Source organism: Sebastes fasciatus, chromosome 2 (genome assembly GCF_043250625.1).
Source record: "Sebastes fasciatus isolate fSebFas1 chromosome 2, fSebFas1.pri, whole genome shotgun sequence".
Classification (NCBI taxonomy): domain Eukaryota; kingdom Metazoa; phylum Chordata; class Actinopteri; order Perciformes; family Sebastidae; genus Sebastes; species Sebastes fasciatus.
The window spans coordinates 23,557,144-23,576,542 of record NC_133796.1 but is presented as its reverse complement, the minus strand read 5'-3'; the positions used below and the strand labels follow the sequence as shown (position 1 = coordinate 23,576,542).

Sequence of the window (19,399 nt, the reverse complement as noted above, 5' to 3'; positions counted from 1 at the left end):
AGTATTGTTTGAAAGTGCCTGCCCTTTTCCAAACAGTTTGCAATGACGGCTTCTCAGATGCTTCTGTGTAAACAAACAATCTGGCTCGTAAGGTTACATGACTCCCAAACTCTGGTTAAGAATTTTGATTAATTTTATTGTATTTGTATTGAAAACATGATTTCTGATACTTTCTGAATCACTTTGTGATGTCTGAAACATTTTGCGTATCCCCAAGTCAGCACTATGCATGACTAATTCATTCTCCCAGGTTGTGGCCCTTTCTTGGATTACATTAAGCTCAAGTGTCGAGCCTCTTGACATGTTTCACCTACCTAACCTGTCTTTATTGAGTTTGACCTGTTTCAGCCAAGAGGAATCTATTGCTAGTGGCAGCAAGCTGTCAAATAAGCATACGGCTTACAGAATTTGCCTTTCCTCTTCTTTTTTTGCATGATCTTGATGAATTTATATACGCCTCAGAGCTTAGCTTCATTCTACATACAATTTAACGCTAAAAATGGTCAAGGTCATTTGATCCCAATGCAATATAGGGCAATAATATGCTACTGTATACTGTATGTGTTATTGTATCACAGTGATGGTATACTGTTGAGACAGAGAATCAGAAGCACTTCCCCTAATCCTGCTAAAGCAGTGCACATGGGAATGATTACTTGCACAAAGCCATGACACCCTGAGTTGTTCAAATCCCCTTTGTTCAAAAGAGAGCGACAAATAGAGAGGCAAACACAGAGAGAGAAAGAGAGAGAGAGAATAAAGAAAGTGATTTAATCCAGCAAATGTGACAGGATTGTATGATGTCTGGTGGATCTTGTTATTGTATGGATCGTCTGAGTGAAGCCTCCACAATGCTGGATGTGTTTATCCTTGTTGTTTTAGACCGGTTATCAGGACACGGCCACAGCGCCTCGTTTTAGGCACGAGTGTTGAATATAGCACGAGTGAAGTAGTATGGCTAGAATGTATAAAGAAATGTTGGAGTGAAGCACTTCAAAAGACGACCCAATTAGCAACAAAAGGTTTCCCTTCATTCTTTCCTTAATAGGGTGTTTTAAACCTGTTTTCTCCTTGGATAGAAACAGGATTTCTGTAATGAGCTAGTGAGTCATAGATTCTCTCGGCTGAATTTTGTTTTTAATTCCCTGCCCCCTCCCTTTTCTATCTCTTTCTCTTCCTCTCTCTCTCTCTCTCTCTTTCTCACTTTATTTCTTGCGCTCACTGTCTCTCTAAATGGGCCAAGGAAACTTTCCTTGCCGTCTACTGGGGGAAGGAAGTAGATTAAGGCTATTAACACGCACAAGGATGCTGATCCGCCTTTCTGGTCTCTGGTCCATACTGAGCCCTCTCCTATGGCTCTTCAGTTATAGACACCCTTCGGACATGATGTGTTTGTATTTTTGCTGCTGTGTGTATTGCGGAGGAAGTGTTGTTTGACTGAAACAGCCCATTTGATTCCTGCAAATATACCCAAATACAATCTAAGGGTGTCACGCAGCGACCAAAGCAGCCAAGAAAAAAGAGGGCCCTCTCATTCACATCTGCAAACAGTAAGTAGTAGTGAGTAGAAGTAAAACATGGTGCAGGCATGCTGCGTCTGTTTACGTTGCTTATGAGTGAACATGCTGCGATGCACACAGAATAAAGACTACACACACACACACACACACACAAGCATGCTATATTTAGATGACAAACTGCCATAAACCCAGGCTAAAGAGGGAAGAAATAAACAAAAGAGAGGGAAAAAAAGCAAGGCGGTCCAGAAGCATCCCCTGTCACGGTGCAATCCCCCATGTCCTAATTACACAGGCTTAGAGGAAACGGAGGATTAGCGACTGATTCACCACGCTGCTCGCCTCATCTTCTAATAAGTCCCCTTCTTGTCTCCTTGCCATCCTTTGTGCCACCCTCCATGTCTCTCTCCAGGTAAAGGTAGCAAGATACTATTGACCTGTGGCTTTCTGTGTCTCTTTGTTCCTTCTTGCTAACGTGTCTGCCTCAGACAACCCCACCTAATCCCATTTGGAAAGTAGGCTGTGCAGCAGGCTTGTTTTGTTAGCTGGTCTTGTCATAATTTTATGTTCAATATTTGGACTTTGTTTACATCAGTAGTATATATACGATCACATTCTCAAGTTCTACATGTTTTGTTTAGTATGTATTTGTTGTGCTAGGGATGTCACGGTGAGGAAATTTTCCCTCCGGGTAATACATTTGATAACACCGGTGTTATCGATTACACCGCTCAATATAGGTAGGTTGCTTACTTTCATCTTTAACGGTGGATGGCTGTTTGTCTGGCCTCACCGTTTGAGCTTTCATTGCAGAGCCGCAGGTTTCCAAGCAGCACGGCTGTGACCGCTCCGTCCTCCGCGCGGCCTTGTGTTATGTTATCAACGTTATGGTTCTGTTATAGCATTGGGTTTAAATCCAAAATATGCGCTTTTACTTTTGGCTTTGACACCAAATCCTCCGCCATCGTCTTGTCTGGCGAGCTATCTTCCGTCCCGTGTGTGTGAAATCTGACTCCTGCTACTCTGTGTTGAGACTCGGAGCGGACACCTTCAAATCAATTTGTAGCGTCCATCATCCAATTATGTATCAATAACACAGCGCTTATACGTTAAAAATTAACTAAATGGGTTTTATTTCTTAAGAAAAAGAAGTAATGTAATCGGTGTATGCCCGAACACAGTGTAACACCGGTTACGCAACTACCGAGGCAAGCCTGGTTAGTGCACGTGTTGGCACTGAGTACAATGTGGCTGTTTGTTACAGGGTAATATAGGAGTTTTTTTTCTTAATTTTTTTTACCAGTCAGCTTTAGCTAAATGTACCATCTGCAGTCTGTCATTAGTGAATACACTGAGCATGTTTTGTTTACAGCATAATAACTTTATTTATATATCATGCAGAGACAGGCTGAGAAAAACATTTGAAATTGCCTTTCACATAATATCTCTCTTGTCTGTAGACCTTTTTTAACTTTAATTTACAATGGCATACATACTTTCAATGTATACGGCACAAAAACAAGTTGGGATGAAATCTATTTGACATGTAAATAGACTTTTTTATAGTTGTATTTCTTAGAGTAAATAGTAAAACGATATTTTCTGTAACCTCAAACCTTTCTATAATTATATATTGAGTGATTACCTGTGACAATTAGTACATTTTAGGCACATTTTTCTTGTATTTTGGGTTCCTGGCAGCTTTATACTTTGGTTTAGTTCAGCTTTCATATCTTCATGGCAAAATGCAGTATGTAGATATGGTAAGAGTGTGTTGTAGCTGACAGTTATATACAGTATATGATACAATATATTGCTTGAAATTTATTTTCTTCCAGGTTATATAGCTTTTCCATGTTAAGTGTTTGATAGGTATAAATAGCTTGATTTTAGCAGGATGATGTAAGGCTTGTTCCTCTCAGACATCTATATCTAATAGCTTGCCTGTGGCTGCTCGGCTGCAATTGCTCCACCATTAGAACACTTAAGGAGTGAGAGAAAGAGGGGTTGAAGAGTGAGCCGTGTAGCCAGAGGAAATGTGAATTATACAAGGTCTTAAGTCGCGGGTTGGAAAAGAGGCTCGGGCTTTTTGATTGGCTGAAGCAAGGATCTTCCTTGACTGACCTTGCAATATTTATTCTATTTGCTTCTGACCGCTGTGAACAGTGAATGATTCGAGCTGCTGTATGCAGAACGGAAAAAAAATATCTCCGTGTGAGTTCTTTATATTTGTCTCTGCAATAAAAGGAGCTCAATGAAGTACACTTAATACTTAGTTGAATGGACTGCTCAAACACAGCAGTTGTCATACGTCACAGATGTGGTTACAGATAAACATCAGTTTGCATGATCTCAGCGCTTTTTGGCCTTGGATAGGTTCCCATGGCCGTTGATTACTGTTAAACTTGTTTGTTGAGGTTTCTAGTTTTTCTCTAGTCAGAGGTTCGATTGTCAACAGATAACAGAGAAACGGTGAGATACCCCCCCCTCCCCTTCCTTTTTTTCCCACAGTTGTCTCAAGGCCGACCTTCACTAACAAAGAAAGCTAACAGAAACCTTTGATAAATGAGATTATAGCAGGCAGCGCGTGACTCAGCTGTGAATGACAAGTCTGTAGCATGTAGTGGAAACACACATAATGCTACACCAAAAAGCTATTCATATTTTAATGGAGTATCTTTAAATGAACTTCATTAAAAAAACAATCAATATCACTCACTGGCGGAGTCTAAGTACGCACTATCTCCTGCCCTATTCAGACACAAACAGGCAAACACACACGTGTACATACATGCAGCCTTTATATAACCAGATAGGTCACTTGCAATCTAATTTGTATTTATAAGGACCGCATTGTGCATTTTAGGGCCCTCGTTGTTGCTTTGTGTTAAAGGGAAAGTGCTGTTTGAGAACATGAACGCGGTTGTCCAGATGCCCCTCATCTCTACAACCCACAGACCTCTCTCGTCACCCACAGCACACAGCCCTGCTTGCTCATCATTGATTAGGCTTTGTGTGTTTGTTTTTGTTTGAATATGAGTTTATGCTCCTCTTCCTCCTCCTCTTCTCGGGTTCTCATCCCTCTCTCTCCTATGCATAAATACTCTCTCCTCGGGGTGTTCTTTGAACAACTTAGCCAGGCATTAGCTGACGGAGGGGCCTGCAGTTTGTGTGCGGGAACGCCTGAAGAGAGGACGTGTTTGATCCTGAGATACATGTCCTTGATTCAGTCTCGGCATTGCCAGCCACCGGGCACCCCCACCGCTGCTGCCAAGCTTTTCCTGCTATGCATCGGCATTCTCTTGCCTCCCACTGTGATAAAAGCTATTACACTGGAGAGAAGTATCCTTCTCATTGTGCTATAAGCCACCCACTGCAAAAAACAATCCAGACCTATTCCCTCAACACACAGCCGCACTCACAGTAGAACTTTGAATCGATAATTGGACGCTAACCAACAATTTATCACATTATATCATAAAACTGTTTTAATTTGGATCCAGCTATTATTTCTGTGCATTATATTGGTCTCTGGTGCAATGGATGGATAGCTTCACCAGAAAAAAAGGAATATTTAAAACTGCACTTTACTCCAAATTACCATTTTAAATCACATCATGGGCACCATTTACTGTTTGTTTATAGACTTCAAGCAGAGCAGAAGGCCAGTATTAGATGCAGGTCCCACAGCAAACATATGATGAATACAGCATTTTCATGGAAATACTATTGTATTGCAACCGCTTGAAATAATGTTGACAAAACAGACTTGCCAACTGTAGAGAACAACCTGCTTTCCCAGCAGCGCTCTGCTTTAAAATCATAACAATATCAGATTCAGCAATACACTTGAGTAATGTTCTCATTTTCACCACAACAATGCTGTGTAAGGAGAAAGGAATAGAAAAAACAACTTGCTCTGTATCTGAGGTGATGAGATATATAACATTTCGATTTCTGTGGGTCTGTGTCATGAAAAAAAATAATAATAATAAAATCACAGCAGAATAAACAACAGAGCACAGTTTCATAATAAAACAATTCTTTTATAAAAATCATTTCCACAAATTCAAAAAGTGGCAACTGTAAGATCTACCTCAACAGATAATACCATATTCATTTTTTTATATATAGCCCTCCAGGCAACCTCTCAACTGATTTCTTACAAAACAAAATCTTAAATTTCCAGTCGCACACTCTGTTCACCCGGACCCGAAGTTTGTTTGGTAGACTGGCGACCTGAGAAGTCATAAGATATTTACTAAACATCTCTCATCTGTGCAGTTCAAATATTTAGTCACCTTGATTGGCTGAGCGAATGCGGGGAGGGGGAGTTGCATGGATCAGCTGGGCTTGATCGCAGTAGGCGAGGAGATTAAAAACACAATAACACACACTCACACACACACATAAACACACACTGTGAGCTCCCTCAGGTGAACAGGTGCAGTCATGGTCTGTCACAGATGCTCTGCGCAATTCGTCAGCTGCCTTTCCTCCTGTCCACCTTGGGTGGGTTGGGGGATATTCACCACAACACAACCTCGGCGCACACACACATTATCTCGGATCATTCTCCATTCTCATAGGCTACTTTGGGAGCTCATAGAGCTGCCTAATGACTAGCCAGGTGTGCATGATGGTAAAATGATTCACCACCACTGTGATGGTACAACTAAATTAGTATTATGTGTTTGTAGCGTTTTACTTTCCTGTACTTTGAACTTACTGAACACTGTAGGAGTTTGTGTGTTCAGCTTGCTGCTGCTGCTTTGCTCGCAATCGCCTGTGTGTGTGTGTGTGTGTATGTGTGTGTGTGTGTGTGTGTGTGTGTGTGTGTGTGTGTGTGTATACAGCTCTCTCCTGGTTCCCCTCTCCCTCCCTCCCACCACAGGAACCACAGAGTGTGACAGAGGGACATTAATCACAGGGCTGGGTAATAAAGCGAGGAGGGATGGGCATGCAGGGCCAGGGGGGCAGGCGTCTGGAGGGAGAAAAGGGTGTTTAGGGAAATCACACCATGCTTTATGACACACACTGATACACAGGCACATTTTTACACTCACAGGTTTAGGTGCACATCCTTCATGCACCCACACTGAAAGCTTCCACTGTGAAAGTTTGAAAAATGTAATCGAGGAGAAGGCGAAAAAACAACTCAGGTTTTCCCGGAATGGTGACCAGTTACTTTCTATTAATCTGTGTTGAGGGAGAGCCTCGTGCTTCTTGCCCACCTGTGTGTGATTTTACGTGGCCCGTGGCCCTCATTAATTAAGTGTTAATTTAGTGAAAGACTTTTTCTGGAAGGAAAACTGAGGGGCATTTTTTTAAGAATTTGGAAACAGATGAGAGGCATTTAATGGCTCAGTAGAAGAAGCACCTTCGCTGTTGCTGTGATGCTGAGATGGCTGCGGGGAGCTTTTCGTGATACTCTCATGATATGAGATGATTATAAGAATGTGGCTGTTTGTATTAGAGTATAGCTAAATGACAGCAGAACACACAATTTAGTGGTCCACTGGGTTTAAGTGTTTGTTCTTTTATTTCTTCAGCATTGATTCTTAACCCCCGGGGTTATTGGAGTTTTTTAATATCAACCTCATTCCATCTTGACCTTTTACAGTGGACACCGGGTTGTGAATCATATCAAGTGGAGTTGTGATGTGTGAGTAGGTGTGCGTGTGTGTGTCTGCATGGGTATGCATCACCATCCCCAATTCTTTGTTGCTCATTTTTCTGTTGCATCTGCACTCGCATGGTGCTCCTCAAGGAGTATTAGGAAAGAGTAGTTTGAAAAATGAGATACCAATAATAGTTTCCAGTTCTTTTAAATCCACCAACTTCACAACAAAGGCTCAGCCCTCTAGATGCTGAAGATCTGGGCATTCAGCAAACAGAAAGCAGAGAGGACAAAAGAAAAATATATATAGTTAGAAATAAACTTATACATACACATTCACTGTCATGCCTAAAGATACATACAGGACATAATTCTCTGTTGTCTTGTCTTTTCCTTCTGTTTTGAAAACATCGGGTGGCCATTACACACTATATTTTAGATGCTCTACTCTGTTTTTAAATGGAATTCTTTATTAAAATTATTCATTCAAATTACTCATAATTTATTCTGCAAGAACTGCCTCTAAAATGTCCCAGTCACTTTAAAGAGATACATGTAAGAACTGATTTTTTTGCATTAAGATATGGCACCTCATTGGTTCAGAAAGTAATTAACAAATCCTTCATCCATCTATCTTTTGCTTCCACTGGCCTATCTCACCCGGGTGCCGTTACGAGGCGCGGCAGTGTCTGATGTTGACAAATAACACGGTGAACCCAGATCATTTACTTCTTCCGCTCCTTCTTTTCGCAATGTTGCTGAATTAAGGCTCTTTCTGAATTCGTAACAGTTTCTTTGACACTTTGTGTGTCCTTTTGCTATTGCTCACAGATTTCTTAGAGCAGCTTAGCTACTTTTATATCTGTTTCATGTGCTCTTAGCAGTAAAGATAACTGGCAGCTACATAGCTGTCCTATCTAACTCATTGTTACCCAGTCTTGCTATTCTGCCCTAAAGCAAGGCAATTAACCCTGCCAGAGAGGTAGTAAGATAGCTCCGGCTGCTCGCTGTTAAAAAAGCGTTCAAGTACAAAAGAGTGTGTGGAGTTAATTAAACTTTTTTGTTGGCAATAGAGGTGTAATAAATATCTGATTTCAATCAGGGATTCAGGTCAAGTGTCTACAATAGGGCTGCAAAGATACAAACATCAACTGTGTCTGCCTCCTGACCGGGCAATTCGATCAGACTTTCAGTGACACTTCCCTTGTAAATGAAGCCGAATCTTTCCTCTTCTCTTCTCTCTGATGTCTAGGATGTTCTGGTCACGCTTTATACCGAGTAATCTGAAATTCTCGCTGCATATCATTGCATCGACCCCCGTCGTTTTCATTTGTCGCCATTTGGTTCAGGGCCAATGTGGTTATAAGATGTGCTGTAAGATGAGATTTAAGGACACATTTTTCTTTAGCCATACAATATCACTGCCCGAGATTGCAAACTTGATAAAAGAGTGGTAAGATAAAAAAAACATAAAAAATACTGCGTGCCTGTTGTAAACACAGATTGATATCTTGAGGTTCAACATATCTTGAGGCTTTGATTTTACAACAAATACTAACAAATAATTTCATCTGAAAAATGAAAGCAATGATGTTGCATAAAAGAAAAAAAATACCCATGATAAATTGAGGGCATCTACTAAAAAGATATCAACATAAAACATAAAAGTGAGTGGACGTGAGCAGGTTTTAAGTGATGGAGAACCAGTAAAGCTTATATGGTAATAGTTAACATGGTAATATGATTATTTTTCTTGATTTATTGCATATTCAAAAATAATGAATAAAGTTGATTATGAGTGTGCTTTGTCATTGTACCATATCAAATCATTGACCAAGAGGTGAATCAAATTGTGACAAATGATTGCATGTTTGAGTGTATCCATCAGTGTAATTTATCTTGGACCATGCACAGAGCAGAGAGGGAAACTGGAGAGGGAGCGACTGAGCCCGCCCCTGGTAGCCAAATCATCACAGGCAAATGTGTCCTTGGTGGAGGCTTCTGTTGCCCATCCCAGAGAGCTGGTGGAGCCATGGTGAAGAGAGAGAGAGAGAGAGAGAGAGAGAGAGAGAGAGAGAGAGAGGGAGAGGGAGAGAGATGAATGTCACCCCTGCTCTCATATGTCATATTGTTAACCATAGATATGAGGAGAACGCCTCAAGGTTGAACGTGCAGCTGAGACATAAATAATCTATCAGAGGTTTCCTCCGACTAAATAGAGGAAAATGTGTCTGCATGGATTATTTATGCTTTAATATGCACACCTTGAATGGACAATCACCTCTGAGAGCATGAAGACGATGTAGGGGCCAAGTTAATTGTGTGTGTCTGTAATGCATGCAAGGTGTGTGGGTGTGTGTGTGTTTGTGTATGTGTGTGTGGAAGGCATTGGTTGTCTACCTGCTAAGCTTGGGTACACGTAGGGTCTATATTCTGTGGCTTGGTGATGGATTACAGTAACGGCATGTTCCGGTTGGAAAGTGTATTCAGGTTTGTATTATTTATGTACAAGCTTTCGTCCGAATCATCGATCTTTGTGCTTTTGACATGTTTGTGTTTCCTCACTCAAATCTCGAATCAGTCGTGCGAAAACGCAGGCACAGGCACGCAAATGCTCCTCAGTGTGTGCAGATGAATTCCTTAACCCCCCCCCTCAACACACACACACATACACCATTTAAATGTAGTCCATCTCAAAGTGGTCTCCGCTTTCCAGCTCACCTTATTTCCTCTTCAGATGACTGCCTCGACATGGGAAATGTCAGGCTCTCTTTGCCAGCGCTGTGTGGCTTCTTCAAACATTTGTGAAGTGTTAAGCTCATCTCCACAGCTTAGGGGGGCAGTCTCTCAGGAATCTAGGCTGCTGACCCGCAACACAGCAAAGACAGCCTGGCCAAGTGCACTCAAGCATCATCTACTCTGCCCGCTCATTTGCATCAATGAAAGATTGTATTAGCACCAAGTTTGTGGTCTTTACAGCAGCACTCTCACCATACTGTAAAGGTCCATGCACCACGTGGGTGGCTTTACAGCATCTAACAGTGACGTTGTTGTCTTCTCACATTTAGTTGAGCATAACAGTGGAAATGCAGCTCCTCATTCTTACTCTTTTAAATGTTACCTTTATTAAAAAAGTCTAAGAGGACATTTTCAATCCTTGCGTTAACAAGCCCTTCACCTACTGACCTCAAACCACAACAGGCTTGTTACAGGAAAATAAATTACAATGATTTAAAAATGTGGATTTGGTCCCACACACTATATATACAAGGACATAGATTCATTGTGAGGAATCAAGGTATAAACCATTAACATTCAGCAGGGGAGGTGAAAGGACGAGCTGTTTTATGTTAATGGAATTTCTAAGTCTATGACTATGTTTTAGCTCGAATATTGCTGTCTGCCACTTGTGCAAGTGACACTTTCATTGGGCTATACAAACATCAACAATGCCAGAATTAAGCTCCTCTGAATAGACTTGCCTAATTCCTCTTAACAAACAAAGCTGGTTCAGTTCTGTTGCAGTTCATGTTCCAAAAAAGTGTATTTTAGCAAACAAGCAAGTGTTGCTATAAGAAATTGGAAGTGTGGCGTTTGTCTGCAGTGTTTGGCTCCACAAACAGGCAGAGATGCATTGCATATCTCAAAACCAATATGCAAATTGAGCCTGAGCTGCAGCATTTGTTCAGAAGCCTGTGCAAGCAACCTTTGGATTTTACTGGAGAATGGTCTTAAATGCTGGTGTTTTATTCCATTCTCGTTTGTCCAGCCTGTACCTTGTTGGTTTTACACTTCTTTAACTAATAGAACGATTGATGGAGGTTTTGTAAAGGCAGCATACTGAAATGTGTTGAGTAGCAGGTGCACACGCTACAAACATGATACACAATCAGTGTTTTAATACCCTTCCATCAGTTAGTTGTAACTGACCACTCACTGTGCAATACACCCTCTGATGTGTGGATGAGGATGAGAAACAAGGAACTAGTTGTACCAATTTCATCCGTAATGTCCCAACTGTTAGGATCCCGTCTTTTTGTGCTCTCTCGGTTGTCTTCTCTTGGTTTCATCCCACCCTGCCAATGGAAAAATTCCATTTATGGGACAACAGATGCTCCGTTTCTTTTCTCTATTTTTCACTTCACGCCCAAGAGAAGAAAAAAATGTGCTCCTCTTTTTTTTATTTTATTATTATTTTTTAACCAAGTTCTGGATCTGTTTGACACAGGCATGAACACTTCCATAATCAGCCAGAGTGTGCATCCCTCTGAATAGAGATGAAAGGGGGGAACACACACTCTCACTTATACACACATGCGCGCACACACAACAACAACAACAAGGAGCACGCAAATAAACAGGCACAAACACACAGAGAGGAAGCACAAGCCATTTGGCACAGGCGCTCTGTCTAGGGAGGGCTTCAAAGCCCACTGACATGAATTTATGATAACGCCACTATGCCTTTGCCAAACCTCAACTGTTGTTGTTTTTCTCTCGCTCCCTCCCCAACCCTTCTGTATGCTCTGCCATCCCCTTGATCAGAGCTTTGGAAAATGCTAGCAGGTGTCCCCCAGTCCCTTGGAAAGGTGTGTGTATGTGTGCTTGCATGCACATGCATTCACATGTGTGGTTAGAGTGGGACATCCTTAGCTAGCTCTTCCTTTTTCTTTTTACATAATTTTATTCGGTTTGGCTCTACTTCTCTAAACTCTGGGCTCCAACTCTTTGTACAGTTCAGTTTTATAATGCTACTATGATTCTATTACCCTCTCGCTGTGTGGTTTCACTCTATTCTATGCACACTACTGACATAATATCACTTTCTTCTCCATCCATCCCCTCCTTCCCCTTCTTTTCCATCTTCAGATGAGGACTGTGTGAATTGCACCGAGGAGTGCCGAGTACTGGGTCATTCCGACCGCTGCTGGATGCCCCAGTTCCCCGCTGGAGGAAACCAGGCAGAGGGTGTCGACTACCGCAACAATGTGTTTGTGCCAGCGGGGATGGAGACAGTGCCCGAGACAGAGACCTACGAGACTGTCAACCCCAATGGCAAGAAGACATTCTGTACATTTGGAAAAGAGAGGCGTGACCACACCATCCTGGTCGCCAATGTCAAACCCTACTTGAAGGCGAAACGTGCCCTCAGTCCACTGCTCCAAGAGGTACCCTCAGCCTCTGGCAGTCCTACCAAGGGCTGCTCCACCATGTCTCCCTGCTCTTCAGTCAAAAGCCCAGCTGACGGAGCTGAAGGCAAACCTCCTCCTGCCACCTGCTCTGGCCACTACGGGCCTCCTGACGGTCAGTACCTATCACCAACCAAACAAACCAGAGACCAGGGGGTCTACCCACCCTTGCCTCCATCAGACCCAGTGGCCAAGGTGCTCGCAGAGGCCCGCTCCAGGATCAGCCAAGAGGCAACAGGTGAAATGGAGTGTGTTCTGGAGCAGGTGGAGCCCGACGCGAACCGCGACAGAATGGACGCTGACCAGGTGGTGAGAGACATCGACAAACTATTGCAGGACTGCAGAGGAAGTGAGGCCACTGGCACACTCAGGAAGTGACACAAAGGACTGCAACAAAAAGAAGTATGGAGGCAGAGAGAGGAATATAATGCTATTCCAAAAACTCATGCCAAAACTGTCACCAAAACAAATCAAAAAGGTTAAATGGCTCTTCTGATGGGAGCTCTTTTCGCTGTTGTTTGTTGTTGAAAAATACTGACACAGGACGGATAATGGGAACATTTATTATGTCAGTCATTTGGCACCAGTTTGGTGCTAAGATCTCTACCAACACAAAGGAACTGGGTAACAAACATCTGAATTCTGCTGAATTTATAAACTCTTTTTGTTTTGGATTCTTAAGGAAATTGCAGAGGCTTATGCCTCTGGCACCTCGCAAGCTATTATCTAAGTGCCCACCAGCTCATAAGTGTGTTGTTCATGGTCTCTCGTGAAATCCTACATATCTAAGTGTGTGTAGGTGGGTTTCTGTTATGTGTGATGGCCATAGAAAACTGAATGAAAAAGGACTATTTATGGTCAGACATGACAATCGATGCGGAAACAGTGAAACAAATTCTAATCTATTTGGGACAGTGAAAGACCGAATAACACAAAACGACCTTATCATTCTTGACTTTAATATAGGTGTTTAACGTGTGATGGATCCTGTATCTGAACATGAAGAGCTTGGTTAATCAGGTGTGTGTTCGCAGGCGTTGGTTATGGACATGGGGACGGAGGGGCTTAATTGCTACGCTGAAGGAGAATTATTAACAGTGTATCCATGTTTCACCTGTCATTTGTAGCCACATGTGTAAGCTGTGTCTGTCTCACGCCTCTATTTAAACATTCATGTTGCTGACTGGTGTAGCTGCACGCACTAATTTTACACACATTTTACACATGTGCACCACACTTTGCGCCTACACACTCACATGCACTGATACCCCTACAAACACACACACACACACACACACACACACACTAATGCTTACACACAACTGGCCATCTGTGTAATTGTCTTATACATGAACATCATCAGCTTTCAGTCCCTTGTGTACAGTGAATTATCATGTGTGTGACTATGCCTAAAGGCAATCACAAGTTGTATAAAAAGGGACATTTTTCCTCAACTGTGAAAAAATGATATCTATATGATAATATAGATGACTATATGTATGAATCCATGTATAGTGTCCAAATATTAACAAAATATTTATACATTTTTTAAGAAAAAAAGAAATGAGGAATCTCAGCAAAAAGTGTCCTCGGGTTAAGGTCAAGTGCGGGGTTGTTAACTCAAAGAACTGCAAAGGACACTGCCATTGTTTCGAAGACAAATATCCAAAAATATAAATAAACAAGAAAATGTCCCTTCACATTATCACTATACATAATATCATTATATGTGTAAATGTATCCAATTTAGATGTGTTTACATCAAAAAACTGACATATTTTTATTGATTTTACTGCAATTTCTGTGCATTTGAGCCAAATTGTTATGTGTACAAAAGCTATATTGTGTATTTTATTAAATTAATATATAGTTGTGTTGCAATATACATGGGCTTATATTGTATTTGGCAAAAGTTGCCTTAGTAGCTGTCGAACTCTGTGAGTTTGCTTTAGTTTGGGTTTTTGTTGGTGTTTTTTTTTTTCCTCTCTATTCTGCGTCTTTGCAGGCTGGCTTCAGTGCTTTTGAGATGTCGCCTCTTTTTACCCGAAGGTCCAGCTGGATCAAATACAATAACTGTTGAAAGCTTAATGAGCCAGCTGATCTAGAATACAATTCAAACCAACAACAAAAAGCAACAACCACAAGATAACAGTTTGAATATTTTTACTGAGCAGATTTTTACAGGCAGCTATTTTCTTTAACAATAACTAGTATGCGTATCTCTTGTGTTCATTACGTTTTTACTTTCTTTCCAAAAAAGAAACCTGCCATATGGAAAGTGGAGTGGTTTCCTTGGTGATCATAAAACTGCCTTACTGTCTCTGCGGAGAGCTTGTTGTATCTGTGGAGCTTGTGACTGCTTATAAAGCCCTGGTCCACCAGAATGTGCATTTTCTATAAAGGACCAAAAGAGGTTCTTTTTCAGCAGTCTGTGTTGTTTATGTATGTACTCCTTCTCGATACATGTTAGAATTCTCATACTTTGCAGAGAAACTTGACATCTGAAATTCTATCTGAAGTTACTTTGGATTTGATGTCTTAGCTGTTTAGGTACACGGTTTATATAACCAAGTGTCTTCACATTCAGGCTTTCTTAAAAAAAAAAAATGATACAGACCTTTATTTTTGAAAATTTTGGCACATTTCGGCCACTCTCTGAAATAAGGGAGGTGCTTTTTCTATTATACTCTGACAGTAAAATAGGCAGAACAGTAGGCTATTAGACTAGATGTGTTTTGGAAAATACAACCACAATCACCAAATCTATGTAAGCTGCAGCCATGAGAGGGAACAGTGACTTGCATTCATATGGCTCCCGGTGTGTTAAGTGTTTCTGAGCTGAGTTGGAATCTTGACAGCAGATATAACACATTATATCCTGCAGACATGTCACATCTGAGTATTTTGGTATTTCTGTCCTTGCGTCTTTTTTTTTTCTTAATCGAGATACATGTTTGGAGGTTCTCCTGTCATTCTGCCATTCTTCTGTATCTTTTGCCTACTTGCCATCTTTTTTTATTTCACTATTCATTTGCTTACTTTTCTCCTCTTCAGCTGTTTGCTTTCTCGCCTCTGAGGAGCAAAGCAACTGTTAGCTTTTCTCCTCTCTTTCGTCTGTAAAGTATTTGGCTTCGGTTTACCCTTGCTCTTTTCCTGGGAGATGGCAGAGGCTGTTTTTAGAGAGGGCTTGGAAGATTTGACGGAGGAGGAAAAAATATTTATGGTTATTTTTAAATGAGATTTCTTTTTGTTACCTCTCTCAAATATCAGAATAAATCAAGCAAGTCTGACATTCACATCACATAAGCAGTTAAAATGTGCTGTTCAAAGTGCGCACTGCAACTGTGATCTTGACAAAAATGCTGTTACACGTGTGCGCATGGACACACCCACACCCACACACACACACACACACACCCAAACACTTCAGCAGCACCTTGCCTTTAATTTAAATGCATAGCCCCTTAAAGGTATGAAGAGAGGGCAAAACACTACCCAGACAAATGTGACACTTCCACACTTGTCTTCATGGTTTATTTTCTGTTTTATCTCATTGTGCTCAGTCTTCATGCTGTATCAAGCATTCTCTGCTCTGGGTGTGCTTGTGTGTGTGTGTGTGTGTGTGTGTGTGTGCGCTTGATTCGCTTTCATGCCCCTCATTGTTTGACCAAACAATTTCTTTCTTCGTATTTAATTTCTATTACCTGTGTGCTATAGATTCAATTCCAACTCACACAAAACCTATATTGCTGTGGTCTGTCTTTCATTTGGGCATTAATTAAAACAAAGTGCGGAGGTCACCCCAGGATTCTGTCTTCTGCTCAGTCTGGCTGCCACAAACAGTCACTGTCACACTTCAGGCACATTTAAAGTGCTGTCCCCTCGAATGGTGTTCCTCTGGCCTGGCCACTGTCTGCACATACGCAAACTGTGGGCAGGAAATGAGCCGACTCCAGTGGATGGAAGGTATTCTTTAAAGCCATGGCCCCTCTCTCAGGCTATTTGCTGTCAAATAGAGCAGAGGCTGCTGCTGAGGTCAACACTTGGAGATTGAGCATAGTGCAAGGCCTCTCATTATTGTCTAATTACACACTGTTGGCATCATACACTGTTGGCAGTGCATTACTCAAATCTAGAGTGGGTTATTTTTGCCCACTTGAGACTATTGGTTTTACCAAGTGATTAGGACAGGGCCTTGTTGAATGTGGCTTACCGCCTCTGGTCTCTGACTCACACTGATGCAGGTGCACCCAGACTCAGACAGCCACTGCTTCACACACATAGAGACAACATGTCATTTTGGTTAGTTAAAACAAGCACCCAATGTTTGTCAGTGTCGTCCCCTCACCCCCAAGCCCACACTGATAGCATAGGGCTCCACGCTACAATGGGCAACTGGTGAAAAGACCAGAGACATTCATTTGTATGGATTATTTCAACTGCTATTGTCTAAAGGCTGTGTTCATTGTGATCTATCTGAAAAAAAAGGTGAAAAGATCAAATAAAAAAGCAATTACTAATAATGTTTGCTCTTGTCCTTGTATGAGTTGGTTGAGGAAACGGCTAGTCATGGCTTTGATTTAATTTCTCGTTTCCCAAGAGATAACCTCAGGCACCCAATATTTTTGTTCTCTCAATCATCTACGCGGCCAATTTCGCTTTGCCAAATAGGATTGCACTGTTTACTTTCACAGTGCCAGCTTACTTTGGATAAGATAAAAATTGGCTTTTTCAATTGCGTTCTTTGATTTTAAATGCACATATGCATGCACCTCGTACCCAAGCATGCACACACACACACACACTTAAAATGTTGCTTTGGGCAAATTATTCTTCATTCATTACATTAGTTCACATTTCCGACACACAAAAGATTACTGCTCAGGCTGTGTTTTTTTTTTCTTCTAATTGCTCAGAGGCAAATAAATTGGTGCTTGAAATTATGTGTACTAATGCTTCTCTGATAAGATGTTGCACTCCACCCTTCAGCTAGATTCGCATTCAGAGGCCAATTTGAAGTCTCTTCAACTAGCCTGTGGTTAGAGAGATATACTATATGCTTCCTATTTGCTCAGTGAAATCTGGTTTGCTTAATTCGTAATGAATGGCTATTAGGAGTTAGATTCTCGTGGAACATACACTGGCGGATGTGACTTCCCTCGTGGTGTTTAGTTCCCCAAGTAGAATAGTGAACAAACTTTTTGGAGCCGACATGGTGCTTAAAGTACAAGGGCTTTGGAATGGGTTATTAATGTCCCTTTTCAGTGTTTTCAATACAAAATGACAGACCATGGAAGCTAATGATACACCATCACATTTATCTCAGGAAACTATTCCATCATCACTGTTTAATTGCAGAAGTACATATGGTTGTATGCTCCACGCATCAATCGGCATACATCTGTCTAAGGATGTAATTAGTAATTTCCCAGACTGCAGTCCTTCTAAATGATCATTCAGGACTATCACATCCTAATTAGACAAAGACGTCCTACAACCCACTAGTGGATATTTTCCTTGTGCTGAAGAGATTCAATATAAGGAAACTTAAAAAAAAAAAAAAAAGGAAATCAAACTAAAATAATCTTGATGGATAATTCATGTCCGTTGTGTTTGTAGTTGTCTCAAGACCCATCTTAATACACTTGGATTTTCAAATTCAAGTCAAATTCAAAATCAACTGGGATAGTAATATTAGTGCTTTTTGTGAACAAAAATTCAGTACTTAAAAGAACTCACTCAACTACATCAAGATAACTTATTTATGAAATGATTTATTATTTGAAGAGGATTAATTTTCATCTTGACCACAGAGGGGATATTTTACCCCATACTGGATTTGCAGGCCATTGGTATGCACCAAGGCTTTTTTCTGTTTGTATCTAACTAGTCGCCTCAAGGCAGATATTAATTAAAAAGATAGCCGAGGTTCTTAAAAACACTATTTACTATGTCTAGGACTACGGCTGCTTCATGCTGCGCTCTCTCATTTGGCCTAGTGGTAAGAGTTTCCATTAAACTTACAGCATACCTGCAAAAAATAAAAGCCTGTCCTCTTGTGCCTGTCAATCACCTTCAATCATAGTCTCTCAGAACTTTACAGATCACACAACTTGGAAACCGTGTGTGTGAAATATTAATTGTATGGTAGACTGTTTGGTAGCTAAAGAGCAGCAACAAGTATATAATTGAACCAAACCTGAGCTACAAATAGCAACATGGACATGCAATAGAAACAAATAATTATCAAGACATCATCATATGTGTTTATTAGCTTAATACATAAAGAAAGTAAATTTGCACAGAGTTATGGTGGATACTTTAGTCCACTATTCGTTTAGTTGATTAGTAGCAGGCAAATTGAGTTAGAGATTTCAGAGTAAGACTACATAGGAAAATCATATTTCTGCATTTTAATCAAGGTCCTTGATCCAAATAACTGTGCTAATGGGATTTAATCAAGTACTGTTCCGTATTGAGCTGGCTTAAAGGGCAAATGGAGAGAAGATCTTTTCAACACGAAGAAGAGAAGGTATTCATCATATTCTAGTTAAAGGACAAGGGTTCTCCTTTCATTTGTCGTTGTGTTCAAGAAGGTAGGCAAATTGAAAATGTGTCTGTGTGTGTATGACTGGGTGAAAGAGAGAGTGTGTGTGTGTATGGTTGCGTAAAAGAGATGTGAGAGAGGCTGAGGTTGGAAAGATGAATGTACGTCTCACAACAGAAACAGTAATGTGTGAGAACTTTGATTTGATGCCAAAAAAAAACCCAAACAGACAGAAACGGTAGGTATCTATGGCCACAGTGCCTGAGAGGGTGTTTAAGAAAATCACTTTTCATCAAACAAGAAGAAATGATGGCACACGCAATCATGGCAAACAAAGTCGCATGCCTAAATAACAATACATGGCACGATGAATGTTGATACGGGTTTTAATGATGCTCTATGTGGATGTGCATCCAGACTCTATTGAAAGAGAGCCAACCTTTAGCCTGTCATCTGGAAACCGTTTGTATATTGTATGCTTTTGAGGACATGCTTTGACAACTTTTATTACAAAAATAGATCTAGC

General features: G+C 41.0%; 1 protein-coding gene across 4 annotated transcripts in view; it reads left to right on the top strand.

Moving 5' to 3' along the window:
* pcdh17 (protocadherin 17) overlaps window positions 1-14,211 on the top strand; it is a 61,742-nt gene extending 47,531 nt beyond the window's left edge. For all 4 annotated transcript variants that reach the window (XM_074614663.1, XM_074614662.1, XM_074614661.1 and 1 more), the window contains exon 5: window positions 12,007-14,211. In XM_074614663.1, coding sequence (XP_074470764.1) covers window positions 12,007-12,704 — 698 coding nt within the window. In that variant the 3' untranslated portion in view covers window positions 12,705-14,211. The remainder of the gene's footprint in view (window positions 1-12,006) is intronic.
* Window positions 14,212-19,399: the final 5,188 nt, after the last annotated feature.